Here is a 24,353-nt window from a genome sequence, read left to right on the forward strand (position 1 = left end):
TTCCTTCCGCCTCACCACCATGGGAAGCAGAGCTTTCAGCTGCTCTGCTCCCAGGCTGTGGAGCTCTCTGCCCCCAAAAGTGTTTTATCCTACTGTAAAGTGTCCTTGGGTGACTTGAAAGGCCCTCATAAGTAAAATTTATTATTATTATTATTATTATTATTATTATAATGTTTGATACCGAGCAATTTTTTGATTTTAAACATAGTGTTTGAATAAAAACAGGAACTGATAGAAGTTCAGCAGCACAATATTTTATCATTTAGACGCACCAAACTGCAAACAATAATAGTATTTTACCAAAAGCAATATAGATGCTGTCAAACCATATCCATCTGAAAATCCAAAGGAAAGCACAAAAGCAGAAATGTATTATTAATTCCACTGCTTATTCCCTAGCGCAGTGAATGTAGCACCTGTTGTATTCCACCTTGTGTAAGCAAAGGTGATTTACACTTACACTGGTTCATGTTCATAAAAGCAGCCATGGAACATGTTTACGTGCACGTGCAAAATGACAACATGTCACAGTAGACCGACTTGCTCCAAATAGGGAGATAATGTGCACAGATGTGTAGTGACAGTGTCATAACTGTGCATATCATAAGAGGGAGAACCAAGCTGAAACCTTTATAGATTCATATTGAAATACATAATAATTGACAACTCAGAGGGAAACATTAGGCTCATGAAAAATCTAATCGCAGCTCGTTATCATTCTATAGATATATATTTAATTGCTAAATTGATGCCTTTGGTGTGAAATAAATCCACTTTTAAATTAGACCCTTCGGTTTGCCGCCAAATGTCTCTACTTCAGTGATATTTTTATAGTCTGAGGTCTCTGTATCATCATCAATAAATCGTAAGTCATCACTTCTCTCTGTCTTCGCTTAGGTGTTCACCAGATATGGGAAGTGCTATATGTTCAACGCAGCAGAGGAGGGGAAGACGCTGCGCACCACCATGAAGGGAGGGACTGGAAATGGCCTGGAGATCATGCTCGACATCCAGCAAGATGAATACCTGCCTGTATGGGGTGACACAGGTAGGCCTGGAAACATGCTCACCATGATGTTCAAAAATAAGTTCATTACTGATTGATTTCCCTTTCAGTACCAGGTTAAAAACAAGACCACTATAGTTAAACGGGGCGATTTCAAATGAAGGATTCATTTTGTTCTCTGCTTTTTTTCTTCACTTGTAGCTTTTTGCTTGATTATATCAGAATCAGAATCAGAATCAGAATACTTTATTGATCCCTGGGGGAAATTATTTTTTGTTACAGTGCTCCATTTTAAACCAACAACAATATGATCCATGCAACAGCAATATTTAGTTACTTTGACTGATTTGTACCTCTTTCCTTGATGTGATTGCATCCAGGATGCCGTATGAACTCGTGCAACACTTGCACTTTAGATTCATCCACCTATGAGTCAGTCATTCCTGGTTTTGGTAAAAGCTTGTTTTCGTGTTCTTTTTTTCAATACCTCAAAAACTGTGTTGTTCTAAGCTTCAGCGTTAGCATGCAATATTTCATAAAATGCATTTTACACTGCTTACAAAACATTATTCTATTCCACTCAAACAAGTGGATTTCTTGAGAGTCCACTTGTTTCAGTCAACTCTCAAAATTATTTCTTTCTTTCCATCGTTTATTTATTTGTCTGTCTGTGTTATGGGGATATTTTAACTGATCTCTTGCAAAGTGAATTTCAGATGGTAAAAATCATTGCAATGTTTAAAAAGCTATTTCCCTAGTTGTAGCCCAAACTGATCCTTTGGGCTGATGGTATTTTTTTTTATTCACTTTATTTACTTTAGACATAATAAATAAAAAAGCAATTTGTGTTTTTTTTGTTTTGTTTCTCCTGATGAAATCTCTTTAGGGACAGATTCATACCGAAAAATTCCAAATCAAAGTTTTAGAAAACTGAATGTGAAATTTTAAAATGCATGAGATGACAGTCATCAGTTTTTTTTTAATCCAAACAACTATAAATCTCTTCTTGTTTATACTTGTAAATCAGATGAAAAATGTTATTACCATTCCTGTCTTTTTAAAAAGTAAAAAGTATTGCACTGTATTGAGCTCAATACCCAAGGATTTAATTGAATAGAAGACTTATTTATATAGCTTTTCTAGCCCACATCAAGCACTTCTTGTTGCACGACTGCTGTTGTATTCTCTTTGAGAAAGGCTCTAAGCAAATTTCTCAGGATATTTTCATTTGATGCATCTTCATTTATGCCCAACTGTGGGCATATTTTTCCTTTCAGAATGTAGACGTCTTACAGATCATAATACATATTCAAACTCTTTTCAACTCAAACACTAAAATAGTGGAGCTTTAAATTATCCTATTTAGTGAGATACATGTAAATATCTTATTTTTGATGCAGGGTGACTGTTTAAGGGAGGCTTGTTTTGTAAGCAGTGCCATATTGTAGCACATTGAATGACCAGCTCACGGCTAAAACAAGTGGAAGGGTAGACAGGGGAGTTCACAGCAGCTAGCCAAGCAATGCACAGCTCTGCAGATGGGCATTAGTTTTGGATATTAAAAAACTATCATCAGAAACTCCACGTCCTCTTACTCCTTATCTCGTTCTATTTACACTGGGTTTTGTAGGATTCCACCCAAACCTCCTTTAGGTTTTAATTCAGTTTGAACATGCTGTACTTCTGCCACCACCCTGACAGCATGTGGAACTCCTTCTCCCAGCAGGCTCCAGTTTTCAGTGCCCTTGTTTATCCCCTTGTGGTTTAATTAGCCTGGATGCACTGAGTCAGCCTCAGCATGGAGCATGCTGCTTCCTCAACTGAGCCAGGTCTCTGTGCTGTCCAGACATGATGGCAACATGCTGCACAGGCCCTAATTCCACATCTCCTCCCACCAGTTATTTTTTTCTCCATCCAGACAACCCACCTTCTTTCCTCCCATGGCTTCCTCTACTGTCCATCATCCAGAAGTGCAGCAGTTGGGTCTCTGGGGTTCTATTAGCACACTACAGTATCCAGGATGCTGCAGGGCAACCATGATAGTCCTCACTTTATCATGACGGACAAACATCGCAAGAAATGTGTTTCATTCTGTGAAAAATGAACAAGACAGATATAACTTTGAGAGGTGGGAGAAAACAGATGGCCTGTTGCCTGGAAACGCAGCTTTCTTCTCGCCATGTTACTGACCAAACTGCTCAGTGAAGGAAATCATAAATGGACAGGATCTGTCTGTTTTTCCTATCCATACTGCTGCCTGCAAAATGAGTCCTCAGCCAGATTTTAAATAGTTAAATTCTCACCAGGAAATTAATTAGAGTAATTAGGACACCATTGTGGTTCATGATCAAGCATTTTTTGTTCTTTCCTCTTATATTCAGCAGGTAAAGTAAGTATGGATCACTGGTTTTCAAAGTAAATATATTTCTTAATATGCAGTTGACATGAAATTCTCACCAGATGTTGGTAACAACCCATCCAGTCCACACATGGAAAGAAAATATCAAACCATAAATGTGGATAAATTCAGTTTTGTAACACAGGGAAAAAGTATTGAACATATGAAGAAGGGAGGTGCAGGAAGGCATGGAAGCTCATGACACCAGCTAAAATCTATCAGTGATAGATTTTAGCTGGTGTGAAATCTATCAATGCTTACACTTAGTGCAAATTAATACCAGCTGGTTTAGTCCCACCTGATGGCATATAAAAAGGTGTCTCATTACCAAGGTGTCACACAAGAAACACATCAGGATGGATAAAACCAAGCTCACTCAAGACTTTTGCAACCTTATTGCTGCAAAACACGCTGATGGCATTGGTTACAGCAAGCATTTCTATTGAAGGTTCCAATGAGCACTGCTGGAGCCATAATCAGGAAGTGGAAAGAAGATCATTTCGCCATGAACCAGCCGTTAACGGTGGGCCAATCGCAAGATTTCAGGCAGAGGAGTGAAAAGATCAGATGACTAAATGCACTGAGTCGCAATGGCTGAGTGCATTTGAAGAAAAGGGATGTTGAAGCATGTTTGCTGAACAACAATTAGAAAGACCTGTGAAATACTGGGAAATATAGTCTGGTCCCAGGACCAGACCAAACACGAGCTCGTTGGATGCCATAATACAAATCCATGTTTGGAGGTAAAAAGGCACCATATTTCCCCCCCAAAAACACCATACCAACAGTGAAGGTTAGAGGTGAAAACATTATGGTGTGGGGATGTTTATCACATGGCCCTGGCACACTTTATATATTTGAAGGAATCTTCTACCATCTACCAGGATGATGAAGATTAAATCAGGGTGGGTGATTCAGCAAGACAATGATCCCAAACACACAGCCAAGGAAACCGTGAATTGGTTTCAGAGCAAGAAAATAAGTCTGCAAGATTGGCCTGAACTGAATCTAATTGAAAGTCTTTGGAAAGAACTGAAGCTCACAGTTCATAGAAGGAGCCCACAGAACCTTCGGGATTTAAAGACTGCTTGTATGGAAGAATGGGCTAAAATCAGACCTGGACAATGCATGCCATTAGTTTTAACATATAGGACCTGTCTTGAAGCTGTCATTGCAACAAATGCTTGTGTACAAGGTGTTAAATACATTTCAGTAAGCGTGCTCAAAGCTTTTTCCCTGTGTCATTTCTTCTTATTACAAATAATGTATGGCTTGATTTTGTTGCATGTGTGGACTGGGTGGGCTGTTACCAACGTCTGGTGAGAATTTCATGTCAATAGAATCTTAAGAAATATATTTAGAAAGCTGATGACGTCATCAGTACTTATTTTACCTGCAGCTTAACTGCTGCTCGAAAGAGTTTCCACAGAAAACTGTTATATGGTGGGAGTTTTCAGCCAAGCTTTTTTATGTTTTTATTTTATACTGGATTTATTTTATACATGCATAAGGACAAACTGCTTTTAGAAAGAAAACATGTGCAGGACGTTCTTTTAAGCAAGCCAGAAACTGAAGCACAGCCCAGTCAGAGCAAATCTGAGTGCCAGGACATCATCTTCTACTGGGTCATCTGATAAACATTTTACCCATCTAATTGGCAAATCTCATACAGAGTATGCTATTTAGGCTTGTTTGGCATGCATACAGTACCTGTACATCAGTGAGCAAATTTGTCAATGTAAGGAGGGAAGGAACTGGATTATTAAGTAAATATTTTTGCTTTGGCTGTTTTAAGAGCGCTCTAGTACTACATTAAACCTCTGAAAATTTCATAATACCTAGAGTTCATCCATTTTTCCATTTAAAGTCAGCAAGCAGTCTTTATGCACTCAGCACCCTGTCCATTCAATAGCACAACAGTGTTTGTAGAATAATGAAAAGCTCCTCAGACACATTACAGGCAAAGCCGCAAACTGTGATGACACTGAAGTCCAGTCCTTTCTTATATCAGATATATTTGTGTTTTCATCATCATCACAGAGGATTGCTTTTAAGATAAAGTCAGCCCTTGTGTAAAAAAAATAGGCTGTTCTAAACAGCCAGTTGTATTGTGCTCTGGTTGAAGGGATGCAGATTGTAAGAGATTTGCAAAGAATCACAGAGTCAGGAGTTTCTGTCTTCTTCTGTTGTCTATTTTCCCTCTGTTTGCCATTCATCTTATCAGATTTTAGCTTCCATCATATGTGGCAAACAGGAAAGTGCAACCCAAACAAGCCTCAGAGTCCGCCGTTAAAATCGTGCCTTGTCTGTACATTTTCTGTCTGCCGTTAGGAAATGAAAGCGATGGTGAAAACACTGAGAAAGGGAGCAGGTTTTTTTTTTCAGCAGCAGGTTAAGCCAAGTGCAAGTGGAATTGGAAAGTCCTTGATCCTTTTATCTTTACTTTTTGTATCTTTTCCTTTTGTGATGTCAGTGTGATGTTCTCATGTGCAATCTTTTGTGTGTGGGGGTTTTTTTTCTTGGATATTTAGACTGCATCTTTGATTGAACTGTATTGTTTCTTAAATTGATGAGGGGAAAAAACACAAGGGATCAGTTTAATTTTTAATTAATCTGCCATCCAAATATTATGTTTAGTTGGGTATTTTTACAGGATTGTGGGTCAAAAAAATCTTTCTTCACATCTTAGCTACAGTAGCATAGGTGGCACGTCTGAATGCTTTGCTCATTTGCTGCTTTTTGCTGTTTCATTCAGTCTGCTTGGAAACTATTATTACGCTTCATGTCAAGATTTTGCAAAGCCAGCATTTTAGCTCTGTATGATTTGTCTGTTGCTCAGATTTGTCTACAATGTTTCTATCTGAATATGAATTGAATTGATGTTGCTGTAGCTTTTTACAAAAAAATGCCAGACATAAGACTGAATACAGAATCCGGTTGAATTCATTTAAGTTGAACAGAGAAGCCGAGTACTGAATGAACATAAACATAGATTGAGTATTCAAAAAATGTAGAGATGTGAACTTTTCCATGAAGGCTGGAAAACTTGTGAGCTGTTAAAGATCATATGGTATGATCAAACAGTCCAGAAAAGTTGCTAAATGGACCTCATGGTGGGAATTTCGGAAGGTGAAAAATGTGAGTGCATTTAAGAAATTGATTTTAGTTCAACACAAGTTGAATTTTTATATATGAAACTGCACAGCGCATGAATATATGCTATAGAAGTCAGCATCATCTTTCTGGGGCTGTGGTTAGTCACAGTTATTCCTGATGCTAAATGCTGGACATGTGCTCACAAGTCTGTGCTCTAAGTCCTCTTGATTCCAGAGGTCAACAAGGCATTTTTTGTGCTGTGAGCTGCAGCTCAACTGGGGAAAAGAAAGAGAAGAAAGAAAGAGGGAAATAAAAACAGCAGGGAAGAGGAACGGTAATAAAGGGCAAAAGAAAAAAACAACAAAACAAACAAACAAAATACATATATCAATCACATCGATCACCTGTTGAGAAAGAAGAAAGAGAAAACAATCAAAAACAAAGCCACAGCCCCGTCCTCCAGGGCATGGAGCAGGTATGGAGGAGATCAAGACTCCAGACATCCAGAGGCCCTCAGAACACAAGAGACCAAGGAAGACCAACAGAGGGGCAGCCGCGCCACTATCCCAGAAAGAACTGAGGAGAGCCCCAGATGAGGGCTCACTCAGCAGCCGTGGAGCAGAAGCCGGGGGGTTGCAGTGACGTGCCCGTGAGCTCCGCTGGCAGCCAGCTGTGCCAGAGTGACCGAGCCTCAGGCCGAGGGCACCCCACCCCCGAAGTGACCCGAGCGAGCCCCAGGCTCCAGGCCCCGACAAGCAGCCACCAAGGAGTGAGCCAGTGTGTACCCGGATGCCCATCCCCAGACACAAAGAACCACCAATGCACCAATGTCTGAGGGCATCTGCCACCGGCAGGGGGAGTGGTGGTGGTGATAGGCGGGCGGGCGGGGGGGGATAGGCCTCCATACCTTGGAGGGCCTGAGATGTCCCTAGAGAGGTGGCGTCTGATACCCGACCTGACATATAGACACAGTACATCCATTCCCACCCTCATGCTCTCATATGCAATTACTCAGCGCTCACCCAACGTGGAGACAGACATAAATAGACACTGTACACACGATCACACTCCCCAAGCGTATTCTATACCCCAGGTCTAGGTACCCTTGCCCCTGGAGGGGGAAACTGCATCCAGACCCAGGTAGTGTTACCCTTTTCCCTGGGGTGGAGAGAAGCAGACCGCCCCGACTCCGCAGCAGCAGGGAGGCTCCACATTCCAGACCCCAATCGGACGGCCAACTCCTCCTCCCACACACATACATCAACTCCTTGATGTATGTGTGTTTTAAGGTGCATATAAAACCCAGGAGGGCATGGAGCTACCTGCCAGAGAGCAGCAGCGCATAGCCCCTCATGATAGCCCTCAATGTCCATCCGACATTTGTGCTCCACTAGCTTCCTTATTTATTTATTTTAAAGATAAAACCTTATTGTAGTGGTTTACACATTTGTTTGGCAAGCAAAAGGTTGCTGGTTCATTTCCATTTAGAGATACAAATTCTCTTCTGGGTTGTGTCAGGAAAGGCAAATCAAACATGCGGAGCTACCCACTGTGACCACCCCTTGTGACAAGAGAGTAACCGAAAGTAGCTTCTTTTTTTTAATTTATTTTTTTACAGGTCAGCTTTAAGGTGATTTTTTCCTTCTTTTTCCACTGAGCCATAGTCTCTGGTGGCTTTCTCCATGTTGCACCTTGAGGTAATTTTGTTTCCCTATAAAGAGAAATGGGGTCTTGGCAGTATTTCTGATTGCAAGCAGGCCTATCAGCAATTCAGAATGATTCTAAATTGCTAAATTATGCACTTTGGTAAAGATAAAAGTGTCAGGTTCACACATTGTAAGAATCTGATTGTAATTCTAGAAACAGCTCAATATAGTAATGAGTAAATGAGCCCCAACACAAGCATGTGCACGACTAGGTTAACATCCGCACTGTTTGCACACTACTTTATCATGTTCGGATTACCATCTGTCTCAGTAAGTATGTATTTACTGAAATAAAAGGACACATTTAAATGTTGAACTGATGCTTGATTAGAAGGAAAGAGAGGAAGAAATAGAGCTTATTTGTTTTCATCTGACGATCATACATTTTTTATTGGACCAAGAGGAATGCAAAAAGTCAAGATGATAATAAAAAGAAACAAGCACATCAAATATAAACTGTAGTCAGTCGCTAAGTGTAATACATGAGCATTAATAATAATAATAATAATAATAATAATAATGGATTGCATTTATATAGCGCTTTTCTAGGCACCCAAAGCGCTGTACAATTCCACTATTCATTCACTCTCACATTCACACACTGGTGGAGGCAGCTACAGTTGCAGCCACAACTGCCCTGAGGCAGACTGACAGAAGCGAGGCTGCCATATCGCGCCATCGGCCCCTCTGGTCAACACCAGTAGGCAGTAGGGTAAAGTGTCTTGCCCAAGGACACAACGACCAGGACAGAGAGAGCAGGGGGATGGAACCGGCAACCTTCTGGTTACAGATGAGCTTCCCAGTCCCCTGAGCCACGGTCGCCCCAAGACATTCACATGATTATACAGAGTTTATGAGTGAAGGCTTCTTATATTCACTTTCTTTTGAAATTTTTCTTCCGCTTGCCAGCTGCCAAGTCATTTTTGCTCTCCTACATTACACCCATAATACAGACCTTTTATAAAGCCTGACATGCCCAGTCCTTAATGTGACAAATCCTGTAGAAAGGTGAAATAGAGAGAGGAAGGTGATAGGCCGTGGTAGAACTTTTTCATCATATCTTTTACACACTATTCATGCACCCACAGTCTTGCATGCACAGATCAGTCGATCGTCTTCTTTTGCTTACTTCTCTGTTTGCCCATAGTGAGCTGAAACCTGAAGGGGAATGGAGGTGAAATCAGAACACCACCTGCATTTAAACAGTCAAACAAAGCAAGCAGGATTCAGGTTATGACTGTAGCTTTTGATAGCATCCTAAGTTAGTCCAGCCCTCTGACTGCACAGAGGGCAATATAAGTCAAATGAGTGTGACTGCAGTGATGAAATAGATGGTAACTGCAGATCTGTGATTCTGCTAAAGCTATGGTCATATGTAGCAAACATCATTATTCACGATCCCCTTGATCATCTTTTGATAAGGGAAGATGAACTGATGGGAGCACAAACAAGCACAGCCATTCCCATTTGCTCTGATCTCTTATGCTCACACATGCGCGCACATATGTACTACTAATAACACATTTTCAATCACAGCAAGAGATCATTGTTTCATGTGCTGCATCTTATTCTGTGTAAATTGATGTCTTGTTATGAGAGATAAAGGTCTCGAACAGTCTGATTCTAGTGTCTTACAACTAAGCAACATTCATTTGCAGGACATTTGCTTATTTGGTGTTCTTTATCATCATTTATTACCTTCATGCAGTTGCTCTTCACTGCTGGATTTGTTTCTATTAGCTATGTAATGCAAGACAACTGGGTGTGAATAAAAGCTAATGTAAAGTCAAGCTTTTTCCAGCTTGTCATTTGCGTGAATATGCTGCTTTTTGTAGGCTATGTGGGAAGTTAGTGTCTTTTTTTTTTTGTCAGGAAAACACAAATCAGCACAAGTATGATGATTAGCTCTTTCCACATTTTATAGACCAACACGTTAACTGAAAAATCGTGGTTAATTGCTAATAAAAATACTGCCATGGCTTGATTCTGAGCTATATATGTGTCTGCTTCTGCTACAATAACATTTTAATCCCCTGTTGGAATAAAATAAAATTGATAGTTGATATGTGAATACTCTGGAAAGGCGAGCTACCTGGTGAGTACTAGAACTGCTGTCTGTGACATCCTGTAGAGACTTTTGATTTGAAGGGAATCTCGGAAGAAATTATGCACACAGTTTGTTAGCTTCGCCTGATGGTGCAGCTGCTGCGATGGGCTACTAAGAGAGGAGCAGACACACTCCCGTGTAAAAAGATCAACCCGAACATGACCATCATTCACAGAGAGCCAGGTCGTTTTCTCATATTTATTAGCTGTCAAATGCGAAAGTCTGCTACTGATCTCAGTGAATGATCGGGTCTTGTCTGCCTGGAAATTTGCAGATTTGGGTAAAATAGGGTGACATGCTGCAGTTTCTGCTCTTCAGAAAAGCAGAAAAATCATCATCAAGTAGACTGTTTTATAACTCTGATATGGAGAGACAGCCTCATTCTTGAGGAAGATTGAGGCTGACTTGACAGTTTTCGAGAGGACAACACCCTCCATCAAGAGGATGAGCCACAGAAGGTCATTGCTGAAAAGGGTGGCTGTTCACAGAGAATGAAAACTTGACTGGAAGAGAAAAATGAAAATATTTAAAAGTCAGTTCAAGAACTTGGGAGAGCTTAACATGCTGTGGACTGCAGCTGGTGTCAGTGAATCAAGAGCCATCACATACCAGCGTCTTCAGGAAAGGGGCTACATCTGTCGCATTCTTAATATCAAGGGACTCCTGAACCAGAGATGACATCAAAACTAAGAAGAAAAAGAGCTGGACTGTTGCTCAGTGGTCCACTGTCCTCTTTTCAGATGAAAGTAAACTTCATTTAGCAATCAAATTCAAATTCAAATTTTTATTTGTCACGTACACAGTCATACACAGTACGATATGTAGTGAAATGCTTGGACAACTGCTCGTGACCTAAAGAAAACAAAAAAGGAAAAGGCTATGAATAAGATAGGAAATAAATATGAAAAATTAAAAAGGGTAAATTTAACTAGGAAGGAATAAAATATAAATTAAGGTTAAAAATGAAATAACTGTACAACACAAATTAGAATGAAGGGTAAATTTAACTGGGAAGAATAAGATAAAATATATAAATTAAAGTTGAAAATAAAATAACTGTACAACAAATACACAATACACAATATAGAACTATATAAGAATGTATGAAGAAATCTAAATATAAATAAATATATACACAATAACAGCAGCTGTAAAAGTATTAACCGGAAATGAAGAATATAGTGACCAGTGTTGTGCAAAAAAACAATGTGTGCAAAAACAATGTCCAGAAAGTCCAGTGTGTGTGTAAGAACTGTATGTGTGGGTCAGTACTGTGTGGTGGTGTGATTGAGAGACCGTATCGCCTGCGGGAAGAAGCTCCTCCTCAGTCTCTCTGTGTTGGTCTTCAGGGAGCGGAATCGCTTTCCTGACCTCAACAGAGAGAACAGTCTGTTGTTGGGATGGCTGAGGTCCTTCACGATCTTCCTGGCCTTGGTCCAGCACCGCCTGCTGTAGATTGAGTGCAGGTCAGGGAGCTCGGAGCGGATGGTGCGCTCAGCTGACCGCACAACCCTCTGTAGAGCTCGTCTGTAGAGCTCGTCTCTCAATCAATATCCTAGAGTCTGGAGGAAGAGTGGAGAGGCCCTGAATCAGGGGTAATTGAAGTCCAGTGTGAAGTTTCCACAGTTTGTGATGCTTTTTGGTGCCATGCCATTTCCTGATGTTGGCAGTGGTTGGTCCACTAGATTTTATCCAGTCCAAAATCAACTTGGCCCTCTAACTGTGGCTCTTCATGCTTCCATCTGCTGACAAGCTTTTGAGAGGTGCAGATTTTCCAGCAAGACTTATCCCCTGCCCCAAGTACCAAAACTACCACTACTATACTGACCACATTATAACTGTGCTTTATTGGCCAGCCAACTCACCTGACCTGAACTACTGTTAAGAGGGAGATGAGTAAGCTGATCTCCTCCATTCCACTGCATGGAATGATTTTTAACAAAGGAGCCCTACTCAGTCTTCGAACGTATAACTGAACATATTTCCAAACACTGGACGAAAATAAAAACTTTTTAATGAATCTTAGGAAACATGATGTGAGCTATGCATCCTGTAAAGAGGACAGAAATAATGACTTTCACTATGACTTTATGTGTCTCACATTATTTTGTAGGAATTTTGGCCCAATTTATTTACAATGTCGCCTAAGTTCTTTGAGGTACATTCAGCTGTGTGTTGCATTGAGGTAACACTGAGTTACCCTCAAGAATTGGTCAAGCAGCAGCAGCATTCGCCTCCCTCCGATGGCGCCTCTGGAAGAAGAGGCCTCATCACCAAAATCCGCCTGTCACGCACACTGGTATTGCTCATTCTTCTCCATAGATCCGAGACCTGGGTCATCCTCAAGCATGACCTCAACAAGCTCGAGGTCTTCCAAACGCGTTGTTGGTGTCAGATTCTCCAAGTGTCCCTTAATGACTGTCTCAGCGACAGTGCAATATGTAGTCAATGTCACCAAAAGCCCTCGATGGAAGAGCTGGTCCAGAAGTGACGACTACAATGGTTTGGCCACATCTGCCGCATGCAAGCAACTATCGCCTGCCATATCGCCTTCTGCTGCAGCAGCGGCCCGCCCACTGGAGAATCAAGCATGACACGCCCAAGAAGACTCGGATCAAGCAAATTGAATGATCTTAAACAACGGTGTCTAATGTGCGAGTCCATCGTTGAACAAGATGGAAACCCTACGGCACTCACAGTGACGTATTGATTTCGTGGACAACCTAGCCTGCTGGCCAATTTTGTCTTTCCAGGCACAAAAGAAAAAACACTGAGTTGATCACTTTTTGTAGAGGTGCTCACACTTGCTGTTGATCAGTTAATCAAGTACATTTCATTAGCAGCACCTGACTGTCACTTATCCCCTTAATTGCTGTGGGAGGAGTAACATTATATTTAGTTTTTCACGGCACTGTATAGAACCCTATGGAAACTTTATTTTCCTCATTTCTGTAGCCCACAAAAAGAAAAATGAAGTAAAACAAGCAACTGAAATATTTTGAAATATTTAATTTTGAAATATTTCATGAATATAAAAATTTACCCATTTTATGCAAAATTAGGGGAACCTGGAAAAAAATATATATTATTGAGCTACTGCTTGCAGAAATACAATGTAAAAACTTGTTAAATGTCCCTTGGCAAAATAAAAACCAGCAGAGAATATATGCTGCAGTTATTGTTTATGCTGACAGCCTTTGTTTATTTGCTACTCATATAAATACAGTTTTGTCATATATATACGATTAAAAGACATTAGACAGCACACAGTCTCACAGGGTGACATACTCCTTTATTAAATAAAACAGCCAGCACAGTTAGTGTCAGTAGCTCAGGGATGAAATTCTTTGTTTACACTGTTAAGTGCTCATTTTAATGAAGGATTATGTCATCCAGTACAACAGAAGGGCTCTTTAATGGTTTTTAATCGTCTTTGGACAACAGTGGCTAATTATGTGCAGTCTTACAGTGCTAATGGGGCATTTGTTACAGCATTATAACAGTAATAGTATAAAAAAGACATAGTTGGGTATTGTGTTTCTCTTTTAACAAGTCCCACTATAAATAACCATATAAAGACAAATATGCTACACTGAATAATTATTGTTCTGTGACATGTTCTTAAGCAGTGGGGTGAAAAAATAGTTAAAATTATGTAAAGTAATATCAACTAGCTGAAAAATTGTGAATCTATGATAGAGATGCTCATTAAAAAAAATGTAACTAGACAGACGAGATTTCTCGCATCACTGAATAGTCCAATCTCAGTATATGTGCAGGGGAGGCTTCGAGTTTTCACATTACACATGTTTGTGTTTCCTATTAGATCACACTAGGCTGTCAAGCTGTCAACATGCCAAACCGAAGATTAAAATTAAGCCCTGCAGTTTCCCTCCTTGAGCAGATGAAACCATCGTCAAACTGAATTCGTGTTCAATGATATGCCAAATTTGGATCAAGCATCAGAGGGGGGGAAAAAATCCCCAAAACTCCATATACACTTTTTGATTGACGCTATACTTTTAATCGTTCAGGTCAGAACCCTTGAAACAGCAACTGCAAGCGAGACCAGCTGCAAACCATGTCAATGTTTTTGTATTCTAATGCAAGCAAATCTCAGCAGCGTCCTCTGTGCTCATGTCCCCACATACTTTTGACCATATGGTATTTACAACATGCACAGATGTTGTGCTGCAGTTGCATGTAAATCACCCTAGTCCAGTGGAAATTTTGATGAGACATTAAATTTGTTAGCTACAGATAAGGCTGTCATCACAAAAGAGATGATCTATTCAAAAGACGTGAAAGATTCAACAGTGCACAGGATGAAGAACAACAACAATTCCTCCCCCACACATGAATACAGTGTCAGCATCTCTCATCTTATTTTACATGCACACACCTCCCTGTACTTACTCTCTCAGAAACGTGGACTGATTATCTCTCTCATACAGCCAATGTTTCTTTCATACCCTTTTACACACAACTGATGCTCTCAAACACAGAGCAGGAAAAAAAAGCACGTTTGAGCCCTTCATCTGTTGCTAAACGTGACTGCATCCACGCCGTCGTCATATCAGTCACTGCAGATGTTTGATGAGTGGATCAGTGAGGGCTGATGCCGTTGTGCATCTGTGTGAGCAGTATGTCGATTTGCGAACGACTCCAGTATCTTGGCTGCCGAGCACCCCGAGGTGTCAGGCTGATCAGCTGGCAGGGGAATGCCGTGATTGAATGTCCAGGAGCAGGCGGCTGAATGTGAGGACACGGAGAGAGAACATTATCGATTTCTGCAAAAATCGCTCTCTCTTTGACCATAAATATTATGGCCCTTTTGGTGCTTGCTTCTGTGAGTGTGTGTGTGTGAGTGCATACAAGTGCTCTGAATAAAAGGATAATAGTCCTTTCAGCTACGGAGTCAGCACTGAACCTGTTTTACTGTCTCTATGATGTCACAACAAATCACATAGCACCTCTCAAGCGTGTTTATTATAATAAAGGCAATCCTACGTCTATGGCTTTGACTCAAAATCCCTGAAATGCGTCACTGAACGATTGTTTCCAACATTAATTTTGCTTTTGAGTTCAAACAGCTTTCAAACAACTTACCTGAACCACTCAGAAAGCCAGCGACATTCAGAGCAAATTTCTGTTTATTAAGAGATTACATTAACTAACAGATCTCGCCGTTTCTTTTCTTCCAGAAGATACAGCCTTTGAGGCAGGTGTGCGGGTACAAATCCACAGCCAGGCAGAGCCTCCATTCATTCACGAACTGGGCTTCGGTGTGGCGCCTGGCTTCCAGACGTTTGTAGCAACACAGGAGCAGAGGGTAGGTGTCTCTCACTCTCTAACTACAGTTAATGGTTAGTTAAAATCTTCTCTCGTCTTTGTGCAGTTTTTCACTCCTTTTTCACATATAAAGCATATCTCACAGTGATAAATAGGACAAAAAAGTATGTGATAAAAAACCTGCCATAACAGGACTGTGAGATTTTCTGCAGGCGTGTGAGTGGATTTGTGTGGAAGCCCATGTGGGTCCCTGTAGTCTGAACTTTCAATTGGCCTCTGTGGTCTCTTGATGATTGTTGGCAGACAAATGATGAACTTCCCTCCATTTACTGGCTTTGACCTTTCTGGAAGAGAGGATCTTCACTCAGTCTCAGCCTTATTCAATCACACTGAAGCTTTCTCACATCACACATGGCCAGTTTTAAAGGCTGCAAGACTCACAGGCACAGCAGTTGTATATGATGTAAATAGCATTTTCAGTGTCACCATTCTCTTCTTCATAAAGTTGGGTTTTTTTTCTGTTTTCTTGAGACCTGAGTTGATAAAACTCCACAAAAGGTGTTTCTACACTGCCAGAGTGAATATATTTCTACTTTAGCTCCTGTGAGCCTTGTCAGTTTACTGAGATTATTAGTTCTGTCTTTCACATTTACCTTTTGTGGCTCTATGTCTTATTTCTTTTTCTTTCTGCCTACCTCCTTCTCCTTTCCTCTCTCACAGTGAGGCTTTTAGAAATATATTGTCTGGCTCAATAGCAGGAGTTGACTAGATTGCCCTTTTTTGAGAAGGCAGATTTCTGTCAAGATAAATTCATTGCCATCTCATTTTTAGAATGGCCTGTGCATCTGGCATGAGAAATGAAATATCTTTTGAAAACTGCTGCTGTCAGTTAGTGCATTTAAAGTTTAAGGTTTACAGCACACACAAAAACAGATTTTATTTTGGCCAATCAAGGCCATTGGATACTAGATAAACCATATAATGAACAAAAAAACCCCACTGGACCAGAAAATCAAGCCAACAAAGGAAGCCAGAGGAAATTGGCTTTAAATATCCACAAAACTGAATCAAAATGATGGTTAACCAGATCAAGTTACACTTAAATTTGAATCTTTTATTCAAAGTAGCTGCTGAAAGTCATAATTGGTTCCCTTAGTGCTTAAATAGCTGGTAAAATTCAGACCTACAATCCTAATTTCAAGAAGACTGATTCAAAATCTAAATACAGTTATAATGCAGTGATTTAGGAATGTCACAAACCCATGTTCTCTTCACAAACAAAAGAGAAAACATATCAATTATTTAAATTAACACATTGCACTATTTTATGCTAAATATATTGAGTTTGATGGCAACAACACATCACGAAAAAGTCAGGACAACAAATTACTGGAAAGGCAAGTGGAAAAGGAAACAGCTGGAGGAACATTTTCTAACCCATTAGGTTAATTGGTAAGAGGCTGATATAAAAAGAACATCTTCGAAAGGCAGAATTTCTCAGAAGTAAAGATGAACAGAGCTGTTTGCAACAAAACATTGTTTATAAATCAGAGAATAGTTTCAGAATAATGTTCTTCAGTGAAAAATTGTGAAAAATTGTGAAACATCTCATTATCTAATCATCACAATATTCTGTGAATCCGGAGAAATCTCTGTGTGAGGGATCTGCTAAATAATCCGTATTGTTATCTTTGGGGCCTCAAGCAGCTCTACAGTAAAAACAGAAATGCTTCTGTCATGGAAATCCCTGTAAGGGCTCAGGAACATTTCTGGAAATCAGTGTTGGATTTACTGCCAAGCAGCATTGTTACAACAAAGAAATAATTGACTAAACATAACCTAAACTTAACCTAACTTTTTGTTCCAAGTTTATCTGCTGCTTCTCTATTAGCAGCCAGTTCTCACCCCCAACTTATCACATAGTGCCTCATAGACAGGAACCTTTGATATCTCTTTTTGACGCAGTAGGTTCAAATTCAAATTTTATTTGTCACACACACAACCATACACAGTATGACATAAGGTGAAATGCCTGTAGCTGTGCAATGCAATGCCCGACCATTAAATGACAGTGGTTTTACAGTATTTACAATTTACAGGTTATTACAAAATTTACAGATTTAACTTAGAAATTTACAGTAAAAATGTGCAAATAGCAGAAAGAGATTATAAATTATAGGAAGTGTGCATGAAGAAGAACCAGAGTGCGTGTGGTGATGTGATGTGTGTGAGAGTCCAGTCTTATAGTGATGTGATGTGTGTGGGAGAGTCCAGTCCTACACCTGGTTCAGGGCCTGAATAGCCTGGGGGAAGAAGCTCCTCCTCATTCTCTCTGTTTTGGCCTTAAGGGAGCGGAAGCGCTTCCCAGACCTCAACAGTGAGAAGACTCGATTGTTGGGATGGGAGAGGTCCATCATAATCTTCCTAGCTTTGGTCTTGCACCGCTTGGTGTAGATGGACAGCAGGTCAGGGAGCTCTGATTGAATGATGCGTTTGGCCGAGCGCACCACTCTTTGCAGATCTCGTCTGTCCTGCTTGGTGCTGTTCCCAAACCAGGTGCAGATGTTTCCCGTCAGGACGCTCTCGATGGTGCAGGAGTAAAAGTTCTTGAGCACCTTCAGTGGCAGATGGAAGTCTCTAAGTCTTCTGAGGAAGAAGAGACGCTGACGGGCTTTCTTAACCAGGGTGTTAATGTGACAGGACCATGACAGGTCCTGAGTGATGTGGACACCCAGGTATCAGAAACTGTCCACTCTCTCCACTGGCATGCCAGTGGTGAGTGGTGAGTGAGATGGAGGGGGAGACTTGTTTTCCTACCCTCACTGATTGGAGTCTGTCTGTGAGGAAGTTGAGGATCCACTGACACAGTGATAAGCTGAGTCCTAGATCCGTCAACTTGGTGAAAAGCTTAGAGGGAATTATTATGTTGAATGCTGAACTGTAGTCCACGAACAGCATCCTAACATAATTCCCTCTGCCAGTGTCCAGGTGACTCAGGGATGTGTGGAGCAGGTGAGATATGGCATCGTCTGTGGAACAATTAGTCCGGTAAGCAAACTGAAGTGAGTCGATCGTGGCAGGAAGTGAAGAAGTGATGTGATCTCTCATCAGTCTTTCAAAACACTTCATCACAATTGAAGTCAGTGCTACTGGACGGTAGTCATTGTGGCAAGCAGGCTGTTGTTTCTTTGGAACAGGAACAATAATGGACTGTTTGAAGCACGTGGGAACCACAGCTTGGGCCAGGGAGAGGTTGAAGATCTCCGTGAACACCAATGCTAGCTGGTCAGCGCAGGCTCTCAGGAAACGGCCAGGGATTGCATCTGCTCCTGTTGCCTTCCTGGTGTTCACCCCCCTGAAAGTGTTCCTCACGGCATGCTCTGTGATGATGAATGCATTGTCTCCACTGGTGCACTCCGAGCGCGCGCAGCCGTTTGTTGTTTTAATTGCTGCGGCGTCGAAGCGAGCGTAAAACGTGTTCAGCTCATCAGTCAGTGAAGCGTCGGCATTCATCATTGAAGAAGCTGGTCGTAAACATGTTGTTCTACTTTTTGTGTATTTTTTGGTTTGTATCATCACTGTCTGGGATGTTTCCAGTTTCAAATCTTATGAGGAAATTGGATGGTTGTTATCAATCCCTTGCATGCTGTCAGTATGTTACCTCCTCTCCCGTCTAGGTGGTTATCACATCACGGGAAAGGAAATAACTATCAGCAGTGTGATTCCACACATGCTGACACACACACACAGAAACACGAAGAGTGGCTAGAAGAGAGGAGGATGTTTAAAGCACTTGACTTCTCTGTGCCGTACAAGCTCGGGGCTCATCTGTTGAACTTGATATCATTTAGGCACCAAAAATACTTAAGATTGGAAAAGAACATATTTAACGCACATTTTACAAAGATACATTATATGTGCATGTGCACACAGCCTCTAGATGTCATATCTATACAATATGTCTTGCTGTCTTATCACTGAGTAGACTGGACAATGACAGTATACTCAACCTTACTGAAGGCAGAGGAGGGCACCTGCCAGCAATATTTATGGATCTGATAACAACTAAATAAGGTGTGTGAAATATGCCACGATGGTAATGCAGAAAAGTAAAAAAAAAAACAATGGTCTAAATATATCGGAGACAGGACTTGTAGTGCTGTTTTCTGTTTTGTTGTTATATTTTCCAATCCAGCAAAATTATGTTAGCAATGCCCAGCACATTGGAAAATGAGGCCAAAGTAAAGATAAGTCAGTAAGGTATTCCAGCGTGAATGTTAGGAACTTATCGTGAACAAAATGTAGTTGAAACCTTGCCTCTTTAAATCACAGCTCATTGCGGTGCAACAAAGAGAGACTTCAGTGAGAGGCAGAAAGGAGAGGAGGAGATCTATGCAGGGATGGTTCAGCCTCTTGGGCAATGAGCCTCCAGGGCTTCTGTCTCAGCTCATCTGTCAGCCCAGTTCTGTGACTGGCAGGGTGAAGACAGCCCCTGCTCTTCCTGCCTGCCTGCTGCGAAAACACTGTCCCTCTCCACAAGCCTGCACGGTGGGAAACACCACTCCAGCTAATTAATGCAGAACTCCACTTTGTATCAGGAGTCTGAGAGGAAAAACCTACCACTTTGAGCAGTTCCCACCTGTCTTTTCAAGCTTTTTCTCCGTAAACCTGGAGGGCATTTTAAAATATGTCCCAAAACAATCAGGATAATGATGATTGAGTAGGGTAATTTGGGACAATGATTTGGAATGAGGCCTTGTGGAGTATGTTAAGAAGCTTGGTGATTAGTGAATCTTTGTAATGGATACCAATCAGTTTTCATGTTAAAATGACTGACAAAGACTATAAATGAACTCATTTTTGGTTAATAATATTAGGCGGAGATCAAAGCAGCTTTAATCAAGTGTGTTGAGGCACAAAATACATAGCCTATGGTGAGGGATGAATGAGCCCTCATATGGAGAAGGGCAATTTCGAGTTTAAGCTCCCCGGATGCAGAAATCGCCCTACTGTGGGCTTTTAGCTGAAGCTAAAAGGGCATGGCGTCCCCTTCATTGTCAGAGTCATTCTTCCCAAGGATAAAAAAAATATTTCATTATACTATTATTCCATTGCTCAAAGTCATTATGCTGCAGTTTGCCGTGGTAGCATTAGAATTAAGAAAAATAACATGGATAAGTGCAAATTTTGGAACTTGCTTCTGATTTGTTGAGGTCAGGCTTAAGCCACAACTCTCAAATTTGCTTTTCAGCTCACTCAACCGGCACTAATTTATTGTAGCCCACCCTGTTGTAAACTTTTTTTTTCTTTGCTGACTAAGTTGTAAAGCCTAATTGCATTGCTGGGGTATAACAAGGGGAATGGAACATTGATTAATAACACTTTGACTGGGGCGCAGGCCTCAGCTCTTATTAGATGAAACATAATCAGGTCAGCAGGTCTCAACGCAGTGAAAAGTGATATTGAGCACCTTAGATTATGTGATTACTAGAAATAATCAGATTTTGAATCAGCCTCAGCTGACTCTAATTAGGCCAGAAGTGAAGATTAGCTGAGGTGTGAAGGTGGTTTTAAAGGTTAAGGATGAGGGGCACCTTTTGTAAATCTCTAACAAATTAATAATGCCTGGGTGTTTGTAGTCATTGCTCACGCTTCCTCCAGCCATCATGCAGGACATGTTTAATTATTGCAGGAGACATTCTTACCTGCCCAGAAATGGCTAGAGGCTTCTGGGCTATGAAACATTCAACATGGTAGATTGTTGTTTGGATTGTGTTTGAATTTATTGTTCTAATTGCTGGTAAAATGATTGTATCTCCAAGAAATACAGAATTAGGTCTGTCTGGAAGCCGAGATACAACATTACCTGATAGCAAGGCAGAGTTTTTAAATTCTGTCATCGCTAACAAGCAGACTGTGGCCAAATTTCACCTGGCAGGCAGTAGCATTTTGTCTCATCCCAAAAAAAAAAAAAGTGGTCTTTTGGCAGAGCACGTTGCTTCTCTTGGGATGCGCTGTGATGACAATGAAGGGAACTAAGGAGCAGAGGGTGGTGAGTGATGGATACAGTGCACGGCTGGACCTCACTGCCTCTGTTGTGGAGCAGATGGGCCTCCACGCTGCTCAGCCCGGTGTCCCTCGTTTCTCATCTGTTGTCCCAGTCCTCAGAGCTGCAGGAGCAGGAGGAGAACATTTGGAGTTGTTGTGCTCCCATGTCTGGGTGATGTGGGGTTTTTTTCCCAGACAGACTCTATCTGTTGAATTGTTTTCTGCACCGCCTGGTTTGTTGCGAGGCTCTTCTGCTTTTCCGACTTGGCTAGATTTCAGCAGCCGAGGAAGGTGTTTTGTAGAGCTGCTGTCACTATCAGACCGCGTTGTGGATGGTTGTTGAGTATCTGCAGGTTTTGAAAAGTGTCTTTCAAAAAAAATAGCATAAAAATCTTGAATATTTTCAAACTGATGATGCATACAGGCACAATAGAAATGTCAATAAAAATCTATAAATAGGTGTAGGTCCTTTTCTTTCTTAGGTCTTGGCCTACATCATTATATGTATTATTACTATGTAATACCACAGGCCTCCAAAGACATCCATCCTTAACCAACCTCCACTTTATTTCCTACCTTTAGCTGACCTACCTGCCTCCCCCATGGGGCGAGTGTGAGTCGAAAGCTCTGGAGTCTGGCTTTTTCCAGGTCTACAGTGTAACTGCCTGCAGGATCGACTGTGAAACACGCTACATAGTGGAGAATTGCAACTGCAGGATGGTGCACATGCCTGGTAAGCTCCCGTGCTGTTCTGACAGGACTGGGCAGAAAAACATCAAAGTAGAGGTGATGTGGTATTGAGCACGAATTCATCAGCAAGAGTTTTCAGCACGGTTTTATGAGATTTAACTCCATTGAGAGGCCTCATAATGATATGATAAGTCAATGCTGGATCAGGTGTTGGCATTTAAAAAGCCCTGGGATTATGTGTCTGGCAGGGGAAAAGGTGCTGTGCCTTGCAGATTGATTCATTTATCTATGTGTTTATGGTGCAAGGGTTTCAAGAACTTAATGTTTAAACACCACTGGGTCAACACCTCTTCTAATGTGTCTTATTTAAACTGCTCCTAGGAGATGCTTCGTACTGCACACCTGAGCAGTACAAGGACTGTGCTGAGCCTGCCCTTGGTAAGTCTGTTTGGATACACACACTTGGGATTCAAGATGATACACATGTAGCCTATGCTGGTTTACATATAATTTTTGCCTCAGCAAAGGATTAGGATTATTTTTTCTGTTGACACAGAGCTTTAATGCTAAACCTGATTTAAAAGTAAGCAACACTGGAGAGAATTTTAAATGGGAAACAGCTCAGGTTAAGAGTAATGTGGTAAAACACATGGACAACAACTGATTGCCACCGTCACACTGCGCATCCTGCTTGTAAGAGAACATAGGCTCTGCAGAGACAATGCTGCTCTTCCACTAAGGCGTCAAAAGTTTCTGTCTATTATATTGTAAGTGTATGTGTCACTTATGAAGTTTTTAAATTAATCAAGAGGAGTCATCTTAATATTTCCCCTTGTGCGTGAAGGGCTCATCAAGTCTGTAACCACCATCAGAGCAGACAGGGACTGCAGTGTAAGAGTTCAATTTAATGCCTGGATGGTCAGAAAGATAATGCGTCATATTTCCTGCATTGAGCTAAAAGACACAACCATGTAAAAAGTTCTGACAGGCCTGGCTCACTTTTTCAGAGTCAAGATTTATATTAACTTTGCCAGTTTTATTAAGTGTAGGCTCATCCAACGACTTCCTATGAAAATGCTTCTGCAAATACATCTGTCTGATATCTTACCAAATTGACACACAAGCCAGGCAGTATTGATTTTTTTGTGATTTTATCTAGATTAAATATCCTGAAAAGCAATAGCCTTTCAAGCCCGCTAGATCATAAGGTGTTTTCTCACCCCGTTTCCTATATATGATTGTCATGTTAGGGTGTGCTAGCAAGACAGGGACTGCAGTGTTAGAGTTCAGTTTAGGCTAGAGGTGGAGCTTATGTGTAGCAAGTTCATTGAAACACTAATAGGCACGCACAACACCTAAATACCAAACTTTAAGGAATATAAAACTACAGCAGCTAATCAACCTGGCAGCACTGTTAAAAAGTCTACTCCATAGCTAATGTAACTATACAATGAACGTTAAGTCCCCACGTTGTACCTGAGAGAGTGAATGCATCAGTAAGGAAGATGAGGACAGACACTTGGTAATTATCTTTTCGCATACAGTAGCAAAGGCCTTCTCTGAGTTTATGCATAAATGCATGTAAACACATTGACAAGAGAAAAGAAGGACAATTATACAACATCTGACTAAACATAGTCTATGCAACAACAACAATCTAATGCTTGTGGTGGTGAGAAGCCCATTTTTAATTAGGAAAAAAAAATCATCTGTCACCTTTTCAATGTGTCTTCTTTTTTAAAATGCATAAAAAAGGTTGGTGTTTGGAGCTCACTATGATGGAACTACATACAGAAGAAATGATAACAATGACGGAGGCTAGGTTGCAAGAATAAATAGCATGAAGGACAGCAACGGTGTAGCCCCGAGAAGGTAAACATAGACCTGAATAGATGCTTAGAAAATGAGTAAATGGGAAACAGGTCAGTGGAGGGCTGCAGGGAAATCAAGACACACAGAAGCATGTTCTTTTTTTTTTTCTTTTTTTTTTAAAAAAAAAAAGAGAAATGG

The 24,353-nt window shown here is 40.9% G+C and overlaps 1 protein-coding gene across 3 annotated transcripts in view; it reads left to right on the forward strand.

Moving 5' to 3' along the window:
- asic2 (acid-sensing (proton-gated) ion channel 2) overlaps positions 1–24,353 on the forward strand; it is a 412,120-nt gene that overhangs the window by 375,363 nt on the left and 12,404 nt on the right. For all 3 annotated transcript variants that reach the window (XM_080904180.1, XM_080904181.1, XM_080904179.1), the window contains 4 exons: positions 898–1,048; positions 15,518–15,645; positions 22,236–22,386; positions 22,725–22,781. In XM_080904180.1, coding sequence (XP_080760306.1) covers positions 898–1,048; positions 15,518–15,645; positions 22,236–22,386; positions 22,725–22,781 — 487 coding nt within the window. The remainder of the gene's footprint in view (positions 1–897; positions 1,049–15,517; positions 15,646–22,235; positions 22,387–22,724; positions 22,782–24,353) is intronic.

The sequence above is a fragment of the Rhamphochromis sp. 'chilingali' genome, assembly GCF_963969265.1.
Source record: "Rhamphochromis sp. 'chilingali' genome assembly, chromosome: 15".
NCBI lineage: Eukaryota > Metazoa > Chordata > Actinopteri > Cichliformes > Cichlidae > Rhamphochromis > Rhamphochromis sp. 'chilingali'.